General features: G+C 43.8%; 1 protein-coding gene and 1 pseudogene across 1 annotated transcript; both read left to right on the top strand.

Annotated features, from left to right (window-relative positions):
- Positions 1 to 14551: 14551 nt before the first annotated feature.
- LOC123405192 lies at positions 14552 to 15063 on the top strand (annotated as a pseudogene).
- Positions 15064 to 15850: 787 nt separating this feature from the next.
- On the top strand, positions 15851 to 19002 carry LOC123402643. The gene is made up of 3 exons (XM_045096574.1): positions 15851 to 16001; positions 16088 to 16313; positions 18707 to 19002. The coding sequence occupies exons 1-3, from the start codon at positions 15902 to 15904 to the stop codon at positions 18714 to 18716; spliced, it is 336 nt and encodes a 111-aa protein (XP_044952509.1). The 5' UTR covers positions 15851 to 15901; the 3' UTR covers positions 18717 to 19002.
- Positions 19003 to 20969: the final 1967 nt, after the last annotated feature.

Below are 20969 nucleotides of genomic sequence, written 5' to 3'. Positions count from 1 at the left end.
AGCACAGGCGACATATCAGAATTTCTAGCAGGTGGTGGTGTCGCAAAATACTCATAACTGAAGGTGAATCAAGTGCAGAGCTAGATGGCAGTTCCTTACCTGTCCTCGTAGTTGAGGGCAAGACTTTAGTTTTTGGATCTCTTAGATTCCTCATAGTGATCAATATACGTAAATACCAAGTGACTCAGACAATAGTGCTATGCCTCCCCGGCAACGGCGCCAGAAAATAGTCTTGATAACCCACAAGTATAGGGGGTCGCAACAGTTTTCGAGGGTAGAGTATTCAACCCAAATTTGTTGATTCGACACAAGGGGAAGACAAAGAATATTCTCGAGTTTTAGCAGTTGAGTTGTCAATTCAACCACACCTGAAAGACTTAGTATCTGCAGCAATGTTTCAGTAGCAAAGTAGTGTGATAGCAACAGTAGCAACGGTAACAGCAGTAATAGTGATAGCAGTAGCGGTAACAATAGCAGGAGTGACAACAGTAGCGGCAAAGTAACGTAGCAAGGACCAGTAGGAAAAACTCATAGGCATTGGATCGGTGATGGATAATTATGTCGGATGACATTCATCATGTAACAGTTATAACATGGGGAGATATGTAACTAGCTCCAGTTCGTCAATGTAATGTAGGCATGTATTCCGTATATAGTCATATGTGCTTATGAGAAGAACTTGCATGACATCTATTGTCCATCCCTCCCGTGGCAGCGGGGTCCTAATGGAAACTAAGGGATATTAAGGTTCTCCTTTTAATAGAGAACCGGAACAAAGCATTAGCACTTAGTGAATACATGAACTCCTCATACTATGGTCATCTCCGGGAGTGGTTCCGGCTATTGTCACTCCGGGGTTGCCGGGTCATAACACATAGTAGGTGACTACAACTTGCAAGATAGGATCAAGAACACACATATATTGACGAGAACATAATAGGTTCAGATCTGAAATCATGGCACTCGGACCCTAGTGACAAGCATTAAGCATGGCAAAGTAGTAGAAACATCAATCTCAGAACATAGTGGATACTAGGGATCAATCCCCATCAAAACTAACTTGATTACATGATAGATCTCATCCAACCCATCACCGTCCAGCAAGCCTACGATAAGATTATTCACGAACGGTGAAGAGCATCATGGAATTGGCGATGAAGGAAGGTTGGTGATGACGATGGTGACGATCTCCCCTCTCCGGAGCCCAGAACGGACTCCAGATCTTCCCTCCAGAGGAAGAACAGGTGGTGGCGGCGCCTCTGTATCGTAAAATGTGATGAACTCTCCTCCTTGATTTATTTTTTCTGGGCGAAAGGGACTAAATAGAGCTGGAGTTGGAGGCGGCGGATCCCCGAGGGCCCCACAAGCCTGCTACGCGCGGCGAGGGGGCCCGCGCCTCCTGGGCTTGTGGGCTCCTCGCTCCACGCCTTCGGTTGATTCTTGCGCCAGTATTTTTTATATATTCCACAAAAAATCCTCGTAAATTTCCAGGTCATTCCGAGAACTTTTATTTCTACGCAAAAACAACAGCATGGCAATTCCACTGAAAACAGCGTTCGTCCGGGTTAGTTCCATTCAAATCATGCAAATTAGAGTCCGAACCAAGGGCAAAAGAGTTTGGAAAAGTATATACGATGGAGACGTATCAGCTCCCACATGTTCCACGATGATCTCATCGGATGAACCACGCTGTCGGGGATTCAATCAATCTTATATGTAATTCCCTTTGTCTACCGGTATGATACTTGTCCGAGGTTCGATCGTCGGTATCCCTATACCTTGTTCAATCTCGTTGCCTGCAAGTATCTTTACTCGTTCCGTAACACATCGTCACGTGGCTAACTACTTAGTCACATTGAGCTTAGTATGATGATGTATTACCGAGTGGGCCTAGAGATACCTCTCCGTCACACGGAGTGATAAATCCCAGTCTCGATTCGTACCAACCCAACTTATACTTTTGGAGATACCTGTAGTGCACCTTTATAATCACCCAGTTACGTTGTGACGTTTGATACACCCAAAGCACTCCTACGGTATCCGGGAGTTGCACAATCTCATGGTCTAAGGAAATGATACTTGACATTAGAAAAGCTTTAATAGACAAACAATACGATCTAGTGCAATGCTTAAGATTGGGTCTTGTCCATCATATCATTCTCCTAATGATGTGATCCCGTTATCAATGACATCGAATGTCCATGATCAGGAAACCATGACCATCTATTGATCAACGAGCTAGCCAACTAGAGGCTCACTAGGGACACATTGTTGTCTATGTATTCACACTTGTATTAATGTTTCCGGTTAATACAGTTATAGCATGAATAATAGACAATTATCATGAACTAGGAAATATAATAATAACCACTTTATTATTGCCTCTAGGGTATATTTTCAACAGTCTCCCACTTTCACTAGAGTCAATAATCTAGTTCACATCACTATGTGATTGTAATGAATCTAACACCCATACAATTCTGGGGTTTGATCATGTCTTGCGTGTGAGAGAGGTTTATTAGTCAACAGCTCTAAACCTTTTAGATCCATGTGTGCTTTACAAATCTCTATGCCATTCTATAGATGCTGCTACTACACACCATTTGGAACTATTCCAAATGACTGCTCCACTATATGCATCCGGTTTACTACTTGGAGTCATCTCGATTAGTGAAAAAGTTTGCATCGACGTAACCCTGTATGATGAACTCTTTAATCACCTCCATAATCGAGAAAAATTCCTTAGTCCACTATTTACTAAGGATCACTTTGACCGCTGTCCATTTATCCATTCCTGGATCACTCTTGTACCCCTTGACTGACTCATGGCAAGGCACACTTCAGGTGCGGTACACAGCATGACATACTTTAGAGCCTACGGCTAAGGCATAGGGGGCGACCTTCGTCCTTTCTCTTTCTTCTGCCGTCGTCGGGTATTGGGACTTACTCAGTATTCACACCTTACAACTTAGCTAAGAACCCCCTCTTGGCCGATCTATTTTGAACTCCTTCAAAACTTGTCAAGGCATGCATCTCGCTGAAAGTTCTATTAAGCACTTTGATCTATCTCCATAGATTTTGATGCTCAATGTTCAAATATCTTAATCCAGGTTTTCCTTTGAAAAACTCTTTTCAAACAACCCTTTATGCTTTCCAGAAATCCTACATTATTTTCGATCAACAATATGTCAAACCCGTATACTCATCAGAAATTCTATAGTGCTCCCACTCACTTCTTTGGAAACACAAGTTTCTCATAAACTTTGTATAAAACCAAAATCTTTGATCATCTCATCAAAGCATATATTGCAACTCCGAGATGCTTGCTCCAGTCCTTAGAGGAATCTCTGGAGCTTTGCATACTTGTTAGCAACCTTTAGGATCGACAAAATCTTCTGGTTACATCACATACAACCTTTCCTCAATGAAACCGTCGAGGAAACAATATTTTGACATCATGTCTGCAAGATTTCATAAATGATGCAACAACTGCTAACATAATTCCAAAAGACTTTCAGCATCGCTACGAGTGAGAAAGTCTCATCGTAGTCAACTCTTTGAACTTGTCGGAAACATCTTTGCAACAAGTCGAGCTTTCTTAATGGTGACTTTTCACCATTATCGTCTGTCTTCCTTTTAAAGATCCATCCGTAGTTAACAGTCTTATGACCATCAAGTAGTTCTTCCAAAGTCTACACTTTGTTTTCATACATGGATCCACTCTTGGATTTCATGGCCTCCAACCATTTGTCGGAATCCGGGCCCACCATCGCTTCTGCATAGCTCGTAGGTTCATTATTGTCTAGCAACATGACCTGCAAGACAGGATTACCGTACCACTCTGTAGTAGTACGCGTCCTTGTCGACGTACGAGGTTTGGTAGTGACTTGATCTGAAGCTTCATGATTAGTATCATCTGCTTCCACTTCAATTGGTGTAGGCGCCACAGGAACAACTTTTGTGCCCTGCTACACACTGGTTGAAGTGATGGTTCAATAACCTCATCAAGTTTCCACCACCCTCCCACTCAATTATTTCGAGAGAAACTTTTACTCGAGAAAGGACTTGTTTCTAGAAACAAACACTTTGCTTCCGGATCTGAGATAGGAGGTATACCCAACTGTTTTGGGTGTCCTATGAAGATGCATTTATCCGCTTTGGGTTTGAGCTTATCCGGGTGAAACTCTTTCACACAAGCATCGCAACCCTAAACTTTTAAGAAACAACAACATAGGTTTCTCTAAACCATAGTTCATATGATGTCATCTCAACGGAATTGCATGGTTCTCTATTTAAAGTGAATGCGGTTGTCTGTCACGCCCAAGATGCGACCCTATCCTTAATTTGGCACGAGGGCCTCGTCAAGGATAGAAGCGCATCTCGTCGTTTCGCAAGAATGGATATCGTTACAACTACATGTACTGAAAGGATAAGATATATACAGAATTGGCTTACACTCACCACAAGCTACATCAGAGTCACATCAGTACAATACATAAACATCATGAAGAAGAGCAGGGTCCGACTACGAACAAAATCAAACGAGAAAAGAAGAACCACGTCCATCCTTGCTATCCCAGGTTGCCGGCCGGAAACCCATCCTAGATCGACGAAGAAGAAGAAGAAGAAGCAACTCCAAATGAACAATCAACGCGCTCGCGTCAAGTAACCTTTACATGTACCTGCAACTGGTGTTGTAGTAATCTGTGAGCCACAGGGGACTCAGCAATCTCATTTCCAAAGGTATCAAGACTAGCAAAGCTTAATGGGTGAGGTAAGGTTAAGTGGTGAGGTTGCAGCAGCGGCTAAGCATATATTTGGTGGCTAAACTTATGAGTACCAGAAATAAGAGGGGGGAAGATCTACGCATAGCGAACGTGACTACTGATGATCAAATGAATAATCCTGAACACCTACCTACGTCAGACATAACCCCACCGTGTCCTCGATCGTAGAAGGAACTCACGAAAGAGACAGACACAGTTACACACTCAGTTGGCAAGTTTTAATTAAATTAACTTCAAGTTATCTAGAACCAGTGTTAAACAAAGTTTCCACGTTGCCACATAACCGCGGGCACAGCTTTCCGAAAAGATTTAACCCTGCAGGGGTGCTCCAACTAGTCCATCACAAATTACCACAAGCCGCATAGAAATCCTCGATCACGAAGCTCGCGATCTCGTCGGATTCCTTAGTGGAAAACCTCAACTCTGAGATTACCCAAAGCATCACCGGAATCCCGAAGCACAAGATATCTCGTCAAAGGTAAAACTAATCCAGCAAGGCCGCCCGACGTGTCGACGATCCCGATAGGAGCCGCGTATCTCGTTCTCACGACACGACGGATAAGCAAAGCGTACCGTGGCCTGATAGACATCACCCGAGTTGCCCCGGGTTGGCCCCGCACGATGCCCTGTTTCGGACCAGCACCATCAGCACTGGCCCTCCCTGTATTATGTAGAATTACTCCTCGGGTAGCGCTAACTCCCTATGCATTTCAGTATTAACAGAATTATTATGTTGGGCAAATGTAGTACCAATGTTGGGCCTTGCCAGACCAGCTTTAATCTAAAACGAATTATCAAGGGGTCCCCATAACAACCCCGATCGTGTTAGGAGCGCTCAATTAGGGAACATAACACCGGTAGCCGAAACTAAGGGGGCAAAGGTGGAGCAAAACACCAGGCTAGAAAGGCCGAGCCTTCCACCTTTTACCAAGTATATAGGTGCATTAAATTAGATAGCATTTAATAGGGTGATATAACAATGAACCCATGTTATCACATGGAAGCAACTTCACCTGCAACTAGCAACGCTAACTCATGGTAAAGCAAGCAGTAACATAGCCAATCAGTGGTTTGCTAGGTTGTGAACAGGTTGAAGGTTTTCATGGCAATGTTGGGAGGCTGATATTTAACATGTGGTAGGCAACGAGACATAATCGATAGAAATGGTAAAACTAGCATGGCAATGATAGTAATGGTATTTGGGGAAATGGTCATCTTGCCTGAGATCCCGCTTGGAAGAAGAATGACTCCGTGAAGTAGACGAGCCGATGTAGTCGAACGGGTCCTCACAATCGGACACGCTTGCGGAACTCTATAGAGACGAAGCAAACCGGAAACACAAATCAACACACGATATTCACCACACGATTCACAACACATATGATGCATGAACGGAGAAAAATATGCAAGACATGGCATGGCAATTCACGACAATCAAACACTACACATTAAGTGAAGTTCAATATGCAACGAGTTGCATATTGACGAAACTCCACATACAAATTATTTAGTTCTATCCCGATTAGGTACATGACAATATTAAATGTGGTTAACCATGGCAAGAGGTGAAGCGTAATTAATCTACCTATCTAGGCATTTTAAATGAGGTCGGAAATGACATATAGCATCTCCGGGACGACCTCACATGTTAATTTACAATTCTGTCCAGATCTGGACTAGCACATTTAATTAGTTGTTAAACAGCAAAACAAATAGGTTCACGTGATTCTACATGTCGTTACAAGCAACTTACACATAGAGAACATCTCCAACGGAGCTACGGATCAAAAGATACAAGCGCCGCAAGATATGATGGCATGAATGCAATATGTGTGCAAATGGCATCCACAACATTTCAAAACATACAACCAGCAAGATAATATGAAACTACACAATATTCTAAGCAAGTTTCATATAGGACATGATCAAAACGGAGCAACGGTTCAACAACTACGAGCTAAAGAAGAAATCACTACAATCTGCCAAAATCAGCCACATAGCATTTTCTACACCCCACAACTACGAGCTACACAAATCCAATATGCTCAACCAAGGCATGAGATGATAGAGGGCAAGAATCACTACAACATACTACTAACAACACCTAGCATGGAAGCATGGATCACTAGGAAAAGAAGTCACAAAATGGCTTCTCACACACAGTTTCAGACTTAGTGAAAATAACACTTCATGAAAGTGCAGTTTTCGATCTGAAGGCATATTGACAGCAGAAAAACCAATAGCTACAGGACTCCAAATGGCATGAAAATTCATAGCATGCTAGAGAATCCTAAAGCCTACAACTAAGTCCATTGCACCAACCTCAAAAGAGCTATAGATCACCAGTTAACTCATCAGACTTAGAAATATTTCAGCATCTCTAAAACAACACTATTTCCTAGCAAGTAAAGAACAAGCAAACCACACCTAAACATGGATTTCTATTGCAACCAAAATTACCAGGGGCTAGACTAAACATCCAAGAGCAACCCTCTAGTTGACAACTCCTTCCAATGAAGCTCGGATTAAATCACACAAAAGAGACAAGAGGGCAACACGGCAAAATATCACGTGAACTAACTTGCTCAAAAGCTAAAACTAAATACACAGTTAAATCCTATGGATTTTTCTACCTCGAAAACATATATAACATGAGGGGTTGCAAAATAAAAACAACGCCACACATATATGCGGGATTAAGTCCTAAACGCGAAAAATAAACTAGCGGCTAAACCCTACATGCAAAAATACCAACAACTACTCTAAAATACATGGCAAAGGGGTTCCTAAAACATGAGCATTTTATCTACAGAGTTCTAGCAATCCGGACACACGCGAAAATAATTGCGGGGCACTTCCCTATTGGGACAACACGCAAAACTAGGCATTCGACACGTCAAACTACTTCAAACAATTATGCAAGTTGCAAAATCGTAATCTACGCAAAAATCTACACAAGATCCATATACTACTCACTCCGATCCGACACACGGTTATTAAACTACGGTCGTTTGAATATGCATCTAAATCCTGAAATTAACTAAACCGAATTCCTAAAAAAATAAAACTAACGGGCCTAAACTACTAACAGGCCGAATAGGGCAGAGGCGCAACATAGTATAATGCGCTACGGGCGCTTAATTAGAAGCGGGGGGCTGCTCACCTTAGCAGGCCTCGGCCTGTTCGGTGAAGAGTTTGGGGAGGAGGCTGTGGAGAGGGGCGGTGGCCGACTGGGCCTGTGGCCGGCCTCGCCGAGGCGAGGAGGCCGCGGTGCTGGGCCGCTGCGCTGGAAGGCCCAGGCGGGGCGCTGCGCTCGCTCGTCTCCCTCGTGCTCTGCTCGCTTCCGAGCACTACAGGGGGCGGCAGTGGCAGGCTCGCCGACAGCAGGCGAGGCGGGGCGAGGCGGCCCTTCCCCGGACCGGATCCGGCCGGTGGAGGAAGGGATCCACCAGATCCATGGACGGAGGTTACCTGGGGAGGCCGGCTACAAGGCATGGCACCGCACGGGGTCTCCGGTGGATCTCGGGAGTTGCGAGCTGGGTAGGGAGGTTGATGGATGGCGGCGGCGGCTGGGGCACTGGCAGCAGGACGGCGATCGGCGAGGGGCCCTCCTCTGATCTGGGCTGGATGAGGTGCAGCATAGGGAGGCGGTTGGGAGCCTCTCGGGCGCGGTGCTGGCATGGGAGGAGATGAGGGGCTCGACGGGAGCAGGAAGGCTGCAGCGGCGGCGGGGCGATCTGGGCCCGGGCAGGGCGGATCTGGGCTCGCGGGCCCGGCGGCTATGCACAGGAGGGAGGGAGGAGAGAGGGAGTGGGTTAGGGTTAGGTGAGGCACGGTTTTCGAGGCAGAGGAGAGGGGCTGTTTAAATTTTAGGAGGGGGTCTATTTATAGACAAAAGGGGGGCTAGGTTTAGCGAAATTTCGTCCCGGATCCAACCGCGCGGTCGGATTTGAATAATTCTAAACGCGGGACGGGCTAAGTGGCCGTGTAGAGTATTTATCCGGAGACGAGAGGGAAAACAGGCGACCCGGCAACGAGATTTAAAACACCGAAAGACGTCCGACGAATAACCGAAGACGGTGCCGCTACGTTCGACCGTTCGGGTACCAGACGGACTCCGATTGCGATGAAATTTGACAAGCGGCCTAGCTATATTAAAATAAGACCGCACGTCAAATCTCAACCCAATCAGAGAAAGTTTTATACACACTTTTAAAAACAGGGTTTTGACGCTACCGCGGGCGCGTGCGTGTGTGAACGGGCTCAGAACGGACAACGGCGAGAACCGGCAACTAAAAACGGATGCAAGTTGAAAACTGGCGGCAACGGGTTGCCGATGCAATGGTGATGATGAGACAAATATAGACACACGACAAAAAACGGAATAAAGGGGGGAATCTTCTGGAACGTCGGCATCGGGCTGTCACGTTGTCTCTAATGCCTAACCCATAAATGATAGTGGTAATTTGATAAGAGACATCATAGCATGCACCGTATCTAATAGGGCACGACTATGACATACGGACACACCATCAGACCATGGTGTTCCAGGTGGCATGAGTTGTGAAATAATTTTCACGTGAAACAATTTTCACATTGTCTTAAATGATTACCAAACTCGTAACTCATATATATGTATATATATATGTTCACATCCACGATCACACCGTAGACATATTATCCTCTTGTCACGATGATCTTCAACTTCACACTGAAATTACTTGAACCTTTCAATAATTCAGACTTGTGTTTCATCAAGTAAAGACACTAGTATCTACTCAAATCATCTGTGAAGTAAGAACATAATGATATCCACTGCTTGCCTTTAGCACTCATTGGACTGCACACATCAAAATGTATTACTTCCAACAAGTTACTTTCTTGTTCCATCTCACTCGAAAACTAGGCCTTCAGTCATCTTGCCCGAGTGGTATGATTTGCATATCTCAAGTGATTCAAAATCAAGTGAGTCCAAAACGATCCATTTGCATGGAGTTTATTCATGCGTTTATACCAAGAGGCATTCTTTGCATGTCTCAAACGTTTCAAAAATGAGTGAGTACAAATATCCATCAGCATGGAGCTTCTTCATGCGTTTTATACCAATATGACTCATATGGCAGTGCCACAAGTAAGTGGTACTATCATTACTCCTTTTATATCTTTTGGCATCAATATTATGAACATGTGTATCACTACGACCGTGATTCAATAAACCATTCATTTTAGGTGCAAGACCATTGAAGGTATTATTCAAGTAACCAGAATAACCATTATTCTCTTTAAGTGAATAACCGTATTGCAATAAACATAATCCAATCACGCTCATGCTCAACGCAAACACCAAATAAAAATTATTTAGGTTTAACACCAATCCCGATGGTAGAGGGAGCGTGCGATGTTTGATCACATCAACCTTGGAAACACTTCCAACACACATAGTCACCTCGCCTTTAGCTAGTCTCCGTTTATCCCGTACTTTTTATTTCGAGTTACTAACACTTAGCAACTGAACTGGTATCTAATACCCTGGTTCTACTAGGAGTACTAGTAAAGTATACATCAATATCATGTATATCCAATATACTTTAGTTGACTTTGCCAGCCTTCTCATCTACCAAGTATCTAGGGTAGCTCCTCTTGAGTGACTGTTCCCCTCATTACATAAGCACTTAGTCCCGGGTTTGGGTTCAACCTTGGGTCTCTTCACTAGAGCAGCAACTAGTTTTTCATTTCATGAAGTATCCCTTCTTGCCCTTTCCCTTCTTGAAACTAGTGGTTTTACTAACCATCAACAATTGATGCTCCTTTTCGATTTCTACTTTCGCGGTGTCAAACATCGCGAATAGCTCAAGGATCATCATATCTATCCCTGATATGTTATAGTTCATCAGGAAGCTCTAGTAGCTCGGTGGCAGTGACTCTGGAGAACTATCACTATCTCATTTGGAAGATTAACTCCCAGTTGATTCAAGCGATTGTTGCACTGAGACAAACTGAGCAAACGCTCAACGATTGAGCTTTTCTTCCTTACTTTGTAGACAAAAAAATCTTGTTGGAGGTCTCATACCTCTCAACAAGGGCACGAGCATGAAATCCCAATTTCATCTCTTGGAACATCTTGTATGTCCCACGACGTTCGAAACGTCTTTAGCGCCTCAATTCTAAGTCGTTTAAGCATTATGCACTGAACTATCATGTAGTTATCAAAAACGTGTATGTCAGATGTTCGCAACATCTACAAACGATTTTTGGGGTTCAGCATACCGAGAGGTGCATTAAAGACATAAGCCTTTTGTGTAGCAATGAGTACAATCCTCAGTTAACGGACCCAGTCCGCATAATTGCTACTATCACCTTCCAACTAAGTTTTCTCTAGGAACATATCAAAAAGCGCACACCTATAGCGCAAGTTACAACATAATATGTAAAGACCTTTTGACTATGTTCATGATAATTAAGTTCATTTAATGAAAATATTTAATGAACTCCCACTCAGATAGACATCCCTCTCGTCATCCAAGTGATACATGACCCACGTTGACTAGGCCGTGTCCGATCATCACGTGAGACGGACTAGTCATCGATGGTGAACATCTCCATATTGATCTTATCCACCATACAACTCATGTTCGACCTTTTGGTCTCCCGTGTTCCGAGGCCATGTCTGTACATGCTAGGCTCGTCAAGTCAACCTAAGTGTTTTGCGTGTGTAAATCTGGCTTACACACATTGTATGCAAACGTTAGAATCTATCACACCCAATCATCATGCGGTGCTTTGAAACAACGATCCTTCGCAACAGTCCACACTTGGGGGGAACAAATCTCTTGAAATTTTAATGAGGGATCATCTTATCTTTGCTACCGTCGTTCTAAGCAATAAGCTGAAAAACATGATAAACATCACATGCAATCATATAGTGACATGATATGGCCAATATCATCTCGCTTCTTTGATCTCCATCTTCGGGGCACTACATGATCATCATTGTCACCAGCATGACACCATGATCTCCATCATCATGATCTCCATCATTGTGTCTTTGCGACGTCGTCTCGCCAAATATTACTTCTAGTACTATAGCTAATGGTTAGCAATAAAGTAAAGTAATCACATAGCGTTGGATCTCATATAGTAATTAAGACAACTCCTATGGCTCCTGTCGGTTGTCATACTCATCGACATGCAAGTCGTGAATCCTATTACAAGAACATGATCAATCTCATACACCACATATGTAACGTCACATCCTTTTGGCCATATAACATCGCATAGCGTACCCTGCAAAAACAAGTTAGACATTCTCTAATTGTTGTTGCAAGTTTTACGTGGATGATTAGGGTTTCTAGCAAGAACGCTTCTTACCTATGTGACAGCCACAACGTTGATATGCCAATGCTATTTACCCTTCACAAGGACCCTCCTCGTCAAATCTGATGCGACTAAAGTGTGAGAGATAGACACCCGCTAGCCACCTTATGCAACAAGTGCATGTCGGACGGTGGAACCAGTCTCACGTAAGAGTACGTCTAAAGTTGGTCCAGGCCGCTTCATCCCACGATGCTGCCGAATCAAGATAAGACTAGTAGTGGCAAACAATTGAAAAAATCATCGCTCACAACTTTTGTGTTCTACTCGTGCATAGAATCTACGAATAGAACTTGGCTCGGATGCCACTGTTGGGTAACATAGTAGTAATTCAAAAATTTCCTACGTCACACAAGGATCTATCTAGGATAAACCAACAACGAGCAAAGGAGTAGAGCATCTTCGTACCTTTGAAGATCACTAAGCGGAAGTGTTACTAGAACGCGGTTGATGGAGTCGTACTCGCAGCAATTCAGATCGCGAAAGATTCCGATCTAAGCGTCAAACAACGGCGCCTCCGCGTTTAACACACGTGCCGCCCAGTGACGTCTCCTACGCCTTGATCTAGCAAGGAGAGAGGAGAGGTTGAGGGAGAGATCCGGCGGCATGTCGGCATGGTGACGGTGGGGCTGCGTGGTCTTCTGACACGGCTTCGCCAAGCGCTAGGGAGGACGAGGAGGGGGAGAGGAGGACGAGGAGGGGGAGAGGTAGGGTTGCGTCGAGGGAGGAAGAACTTGTGTGTTTGCATCCCTAACCCCCTTGGGTTTATATAGGAGGAGAGGGAGGAGCGTGTGCCACCCCTAGGGTTTCCCTAGGTGGTGCGGCAGCCCTAGATGGGAGGGGCGGCGGCCGAAGTGGAGGAGGAGGCGCCGCCCTAGGGTGGCTTGCCACTCAAGGCATCCCCCACGCCTAGGGTTATCCCTCCCTCTCCCTCTTGTGCGCCTTGGGCCCTTGGTGGTGGCGCACCAGCCCATTTAGGGGTTGGTTCCCATCCACTTTTGTCCCATGTAGCCTCTCGAGGATGGTGGCCCTCTAGGTAGACCACCGGAACCCTTCCAGTAGTCCCGGTACATTACCGATGATTTCCGAAACACTTCCGGCAATCAAATCTCCACTTCCTATATATGAATCTTTACCTCCGGACTATTCCGGAACTCCTCCTGACGTCCGGGATCTCATCCGGGACTCCGAACAACCTTCGGTAACAATGCATACTATTCCTATTACAACACTAGCATCATCGAACCTTAAGTGTGTAGACCCTACAGGTTTGGGAACCATGCAGACATGACGGAGACACCTCTCCAATCAATAACCAACAGTGGGATCTGGATACCCATGTTGGATCCCACATGTTCCATGATGATCTCATCGGATGAACCATGATGTCGGGGATTCAATCAATCATGTATGCAATTCCCTTTGTCTACCAGTATGATACTTGCCCGAGATTCGATCGTCAGTATCACTATACCTTGTTCAATCTCGTTGGCGGCGAGTCTCTTTACTCGTTCCATAACACATCATCCCATGGCTAAATCCTAAGTCACATTGAGCTTAGTATGATGATGTATTACCGAGTGGGCCCAGAGATACCTCTCCGCCACACGGAGTGGCAAATCCTAGTCTCGATTTGTACCAACCCAACAGATACTTTTGGAGATACCTGTAGTGCACCTTTATAGTGACTCAGTTATGTTGTGACGTTTGATACACCCAAAGCACTCCTACGGTATCCGGGAGTTGCACAATCTCATGGTCTAAGGAAATGATAATTGACATTAGAAAAGCTTTAGCAGACGAACAATATGATCTAGTGCTATGCTTAGGATTGGGTCTTGTCCATCACATCATTCTCCTAATGATGTGATCCCGTTATCAATGACATCCAATGTCCATGATCAGGAAACCATGACCATTTATTGATCAACGAGATAGCCAGCTAGAGGCTCACTAGGGACACATTGTTACTACAAGAAAAATGCTCAATTATGACCAAAAATAATGACTGTGGTTTATTGGTCATTGATCCATGACCAAAATTCCAAAATTAGTCATGGCAAGTATAAGAGGGTCCAAAGCCCATAATGTTATGACCTTTTGTGTCCATTAGGTCATGATATTATTGCATAAATTGGTCATTAAGTTCTACCAATTGAAAAAGAAGAAGAGAAAAGTGATAGAAGTGTGTGTTGGATGAGGGGAGAGTTTTGAAGCGTTGGATGTAGGAGGAGTGGATGGCCAGGATCTGTTTCAGGGGAGTCTGTGGCCTCGCATGTGATAGGCTGGCTGCCCAAAGTGAAAAGAAACGAGAAAAAAGTGAAAGACAATCTCTCTCTCCCCCACGACCACATCTCTCCTGGCGATCCCCATCTCTCTCTCCCCCACGACCTATGGCGGCCGATCTTCCCTCGGCCCAGATCCACCTCTGCCTCCCACGACCCGCTCGCTCTCTCGCCCGCGCCCCCCGCCGTCCCCGGGCGATGTCGTCGTCGTTGCCGCCGCTGTCGCCTCGCGGGGCGGAGGAGGAGGGGGACACCAGGAGCGACGGCACCGGGAGCGGCGGCGGCGCGGTGTTCAGCTACGGGGAGGCGGGGTACCGGGACGCACGCTACGCGGAGGAGGGCGGCGCGCCCTACGACTGGTACCAGCGCTACGCCGCGCTGCGCCCCTTTGTCCGCCCGTACGTCCTACCCCTTCCCCTTTTCTGCTCTCCTCCTCACGATTGCTCCGCATAGACGAGACTGCCGCTCGCCTAGATCCCGAACTGGAGTAGCTGATTTGTGCTCGTGGTGGTGGTGCTTGACTGCTTGTGCATTCGTCTCTCTTTTCCGGAAGTAGGAATTCCCTTTCCGCCTTTTCAGGTTCGGTTCAAATAGGTGCTTGATTGTGATTTGTGAAGGGATGGGGGTGATTGGCATGGACCAGCGAGCGGGTGATCTTTTGGATTAGCTGCTTGCACAGAGCACAGTCACCGTATGTTGTGGGTCGAAATTGCTGTCACGGCAATAGTTTATGGATAGCTCCTCATCTAGGTGGTGATTTAGCTCCAGTGCTTCCTGTATCTGTTCTGTATATGATGACATGGCAATCAGATAATGCAATTCTATCAGTCCACATGCTGACATATATCACTTCTAGTAATCTGATAATTATGCTCTGGATAGGGTAATGTGCTATGCTGCTACAGTTTGGCAATGTGCGAATTGATAGGGTTGTGATGTTGATGCCACACAAAAGCAGTCATTGCAAACTGGCATGGCCAAATGGGGTAGGGACAGTAATATGGAAGCACACATCTGAAACCAGCACATCTCTATTTGATAATAATCCAAACTAAAACCAACCTTGATCTGACTTGTTCCCCAATAACCCAAAGTTGCTCTGGGATTTAGTATTATGGTGCAGGCGTCAATACTGCATCGACACGTTAAACACACGGCAGCACATCTGATTTTCACTACTTGTGTTTTGCACCCTCAATGGGTTGTTCTGGTCTTCTGGATAGAGTTCAGGATGCGCTTCTAAACCTAGCTCGATGATTACACTCACTGTGCTAATTTAAATTTTCTTCCCATGCTCTGATGTTTCCAGTTATGTCAGAGGATATGGTCGCTGATGGCTACAATGTATCCTTAAATATTTTAAATTCCCTTTTTGTTCGGGAAGTGAAATCTAGTGAATATTTTAAATTCCCTCTTTGTTCGGGAAGTGAAATCTAGTGTCTCTTGATTTCTGTAGACATGCAAATGGATGTTAGGGATATGAGTAAATTCTTTGATGAATCATTTAATTGTGCCCCCGTCCTGCTCGCCCAGTTCGACGACACCCAGCTCCTCTCCGGTGAGCAGATTCATCCCCGACCCCATGTACAGTCCCCCGCTCCGTCCATGCTCATCGTCCCCTATTTTTTCTCCGTGTGCGTGCAGATTACAACTTGCTGGAGGAGACGAGCCTGGTGAGGGAGTCGGCCCACAGGCTGCTCGGCGACTTCGGCGGCAACTTCGGCCGGAACTTTGAGGGACGCCCGGGCGCCAAGCTGCCGCCGTCGCTCGTCGCCCTCCGCAAGGCCGCGGAGCGCCGCGGCGTCCGGCTCTTCTTCCTCCACCACGGCATGACCAGGAGGGCGCAGAACCGCTCACGGCACGACAACAGGTCTCCTTTGCTGACTCTTCTTCCTTCTTAGTGTCCATCTTTCGATTGATTTCGGTTAACAAGTGCTATCTGAAACTGAAGACATCGGAAGTAAATGGATGCTGTAGAAAAGTGAAATGCTCTCCATGTGTTTGTATTGTCACTTTGACCATGTATTCAGTAGTAATCATTCTCAGTAGCAGTATAGATTTCTCAAAGGATTAAATGAAAATCTCCTATGTCTAGAACTGGAAGACATCTTAGAAAATTAGGATGCACAGATTCAAGAGCAACCAATTAACTAAAGAACAAGCCTTTTTGGCTAACAAAAACTAAAGAACAGAGGGGCCAGAGAAGAGACGAAACAACCTTCGTCACACTGGCTGATGCAGACCATGAGGCGGCCATGCTTGGTGCTCCCATTCTGTTCCATGACCATGGAGAAAACAGCGAAGCAAGATTTTGATTGTTCAGATTTTCTAAGGGGAGGATTGAATGTAAAATCAGTAGGAAAACCCACAATTTATATGTTGCAGCCGAGCAAACCTGTAGTTTATCGCCATCTTGATGGACTCCGTGTTTTCTTTTCTAATTAAACCAAGTCAGTGTGTGTACTTTTTTTTCTCCTGAGAAAACACACCCAAAAGGCATCATATATATGATAATTATCAAGTAAAATAGTAGCCAATACAGTGAAAGACAACTTGACACATAACAACCAGCCAAAAATAAAATTGCATCGAATCTCTCTTCTTGGGAAATTGGGTCGGAGGAGAATTGACCAAGGATAAGAGGCATCCAAGAGTTAGTTTCCAGCTATTTAATTTGGAGAGATTTGATTTTCCCCTGACCTGAGGTGAGTCAAGGAAGAGAGACTGGAATTTGATGCGTTATCTAGACTGCCTTGAGACTTATCCTGCATGTGAATATGAGATAAAGAGGTGAGAGAGAGACAAGAGATGGCTATGGGCATGGGTTTCTGGTTTGGTTCCATGGTTCGCTCATTTCTTTTTCTCAAGTTCAGTAAGTTTGCTTTGGACTTTAGAATGCTTGATTGTTGTGGTTCAAGTCATACTTAATGTGATTATGATTCAGTTTGGCGATTGCATGATTCCATTGTTTGGCGCTTCAGCTCACAACTGATAAGTTTCCATTCAAGTTTAACCTCTCCTTTTCTATTTAGGCAATAATACAACCGCTGCCTGTCAGCACGTTTGCTACAACACCTTGAGAACCAGCACAATGTTTTATTTTGTTATAATAATTTGTGCAAGCATCCTATTTCTACCTTCCTTCGTACAATCCAAAAATTATTTATACATTTGAGTGGACCTTACCAGCAGTATCACTCCCCCTCCTTACCTTTATCATATGCAAAGAGCTTTACGTGTAATATCTCTTTTCAGAAATGACTGCATATACTGGACAACTGAGTCGAAGTTCAATTCGACAGATATTATCCTAACTGACCACCAGTAATTTCTCTAATGTATCAGCATGGAATGTCTCCTCCTGTTTTTTCTGTTTACTATCCTTGTTAGTTTAGTACCATTTCAAGATGATAAGTATATATTGAAAAACCGTTTAAAATTTCTGAAATAGTTGCTCTGCATGTTATGGAGATGATCTGCGTATCATTTTGAAACTCATTATGTCATATATTTTCTAATTCTGCACTTACTTAGTACAGTACTACCAAACATTTGGAAGGAGAGCTAAACATTGAAATATATGCTGTGCTAGTTACTTTGAGCCACACATAGATATAAAATCTCAGTTAACAAATGCTATCTGAAATTTAAGACACTGGAAGTAAATGGATGTTGTAGAAAAGTGAAATGCCCTCCATGTGTTTGTATTGTCCCTTTGACCATGCATTCAGTAGTAATCATCTCCTTGTTGACATCAATGTGAATGTCCCATGCAAGTTGCGACGGTACTGTTTGCCCCACATGACAAGATATGAGCCTGACCCATAGTAATCTTTTTTTTCTTTAGAAACTAGTACAGTTATCTTGCAGAATAGGAATGGAGATGTGTATCGGTCCTAGTTTATTTCTCTCCTCTGTTGACTGCATGAATAACATTATGTGATTATTCTGCAGACCACATTTTTACCTCATGTGTTTTTTTATTCGAATAATATGATGATGGTTGTAACCTGTACTGAATTCCTTGGACAAAGACCAAATGTGTTAACAGACTACCTTGTATAATTTGTTACACATATTAATTATAGTACTTATTTTATTTTATGGGTACATGAGGCCACGATTAATGTTGGGTACTAGTTTACTAGTGGCGTAATTCTTATGTATTGATGGCAGCAAGAATACTTATGTTAACAAGTCTTCACCCTCTGTGACGAATAGTTTCCTTGTTCTGAAAGCCTTACCATCATTTTCTTCTTGCAGGTGGCAATGACAAGAGCATATTGTGAAGAGGAAGAGGATGAGAAGAAACATGTGGTTCTCATCCAATCTTTGTGGAACTCTCTTTATGTGCGATTGTGCATTTGTTGGGTCTTTTTTCTGTGCACTTGCACTTGCAGAAGTATCATGTTGTGTACATGTAAAATTATTTTGATGTGCCCTTGTTAGGCGTTGAACCTTAATGCGTGGAGTCGATGGATGATGTATTGTATTTGATGTGATATGCTACTGAAATGAAATATACATTTTACTTGCAATCTTTTATTTTATAGTACTTATTTTTTATGGGCCTATCTGAGATATGCGTGCTTCTAGCAAAAAAAATGCTTCAACCAAAACAAATCAGACATTTTCAATAGTAAAATAGGTATTGGGCCAGGCCCATGTAGCTAGATTGGTGAACAGGGATCTGAAACTTATGATGATTCCATTTGGTCACTAGCAATGCCACGTCAGATCCTACGTGGCTCACACAAATGGGTAATGACCAAACCAAAATTTTGGTCGATAGAGACCTGCGACCAAATATTAGAAAGGTCATGTTTGTTCATTCTTGACGGCCAACTGTTGACGTTGTAAATTTGGTCAAAAAAAGGTCAATAAACGACAACAATGACGAATCAATGGTCAAAAAAGGTCAATAAACGACAACAATGATGAATCAATGACCAATATAGGGACAACAATGACGAATCAATGACCAACAATTGTCTATGTATTCACACATATATTAATGTTTCCGATTACTATAATTATAGCATGAATGATAGACAATTATCATGAAGTAGGAAATATAATAATAACCACTTTATTATTGCCTCTAGGGCATATTTCCAACATTTTCTTAGTCCTTTGCAGGTACTTCAGAATATTATTGACCGTTGTCTAGTGCTCCACTCTTGGATCACATTGAAACCTGCCTGCCATACTTATGGATAGGTTGACATCCGGTCTTGTGCACACAATTGCATACATGATAGACCCTATGGCTGAAGCATAGGGGACGACACTCATTATTTCTATATCTTCTGCACTTACTGGGCATTGAGTCTTACTCAACTTTATACCTTGTAACACAGGCAAGAACCCCTTCTTGGATTGTTCCATTTTGAACTTCTTCAAAACCTTATCAAGGTATGTGCTTTGTGAAAGTCCTATTAAGTGCTTTGATCTATCTCTATAGATCTTGATGCCTAATATGTAAGTAGCTTCTCCCAGCTCCTTCATCGAAAAACTCTTATTCAAGTAATCCTTCGTGCTTCCCAAAAATTCTATATTGTTTCCAATCAGCAATATGTCATACACATATAATATTAGAAACGCTATAGATCTCCCACTCACTTTATTGTAAATACAAGCTTCTCCAAAAACTTGTATAAACCCGAACGCTTTGATCACCTTATCAAAACGCTGATTCGAACTTCGAGATGCTTGCACCAGTCCGTAAATGGATTGTTGGAGCTTGCATACTTTGTTAGCATTCTCTGGATCGACAAAACCTTCGGGTTGAATCATATACAACTCTTCCTTAAGAAACCCTTTAAGGAACGCCGTTTTGACATCCATCTGCCAGATTTCATAATCGAAAAATGAAGCTATTGCTAACATGATTCGGACGAACTTAAGCATCGCTACCGGTGGGAATGTCTCATCGTAGTCAACTCCTTGAACTTGTGAAAAACCCTTTGCCACAAGTCGAGCTTTATAAACGGCCACATTACTATCCGCGTATGTATTCTTCTTAAAGATCCATTTGTTCTGAATAGCCTTTCGGCCTTCAGGTAATACTTCCAAAGTCCATACTTTGTGTTCATACATAGATCCTATCTTGGATTTCATGGCTTCTAACCATCTGTTGGAATCCGGGTCCACCATTGCTTCTCCATAATTCCCAGGCTCATTGTTGTCCAACAACATGATTCACAAGACAGGATTCCCGTACCACTCAGGAGCATAACGTGCCCTTGTCGACCTACGTGGTTCGATAGAAACTTGATCTGAAGCTTCATGATCCCCATCATTAGCTTCCTCTTCAACTGGTGTTGCTTCGACAGGAATTTCTATCTGCCCTGTGCCACCATCTTGTTGAAGTAGAGGTTCTACAACCTCATCAAGTTCTATCTTCCTCCCACTCAATTCTTTCGAGAGAAACTCTTTCTCAAGAAAAGCTCCATTCTTGGTGACAAACACTTTGTCGTCGGATCTGAGATACAAGGTATACCCAATTGTCTCTTTTGGGTAACCT

Source organism: Hordeum vulgare, chromosome 6H, assembly GCF_904849725.1.
Source record: "Hordeum vulgare subsp. vulgare chromosome 6H, MorexV3_pseudomolecules_assembly, whole genome shotgun sequence".
In the NCBI taxonomy this organism is placed as follows: domain Eukaryota; kingdom Viridiplantae; phylum Streptophyta; class Magnoliopsida; order Poales; family Poaceae; genus Hordeum; species Hordeum vulgare.
The sequence above is the reverse complement of the archived record's forward strand: the minus strand, read 5'-3'. Positions and strand labels throughout refer to the sequence as shown.

Coding starts and splice junctions, on each gene's coding strand:
- LOC123402643 (XM_045096574.1), top strand. CDS start 15,902: ATGCAAATGGATGTTAGGGATATGAGTAAATTCTTTGATGAATCATTT. Junction 16,002..16,087: donor CGACACCCAGCTCCTCTCCG/GTGAGCAGATTC, acceptor GTGTGCGTGCAG/ATTACAACTTGCTGGAGGAG.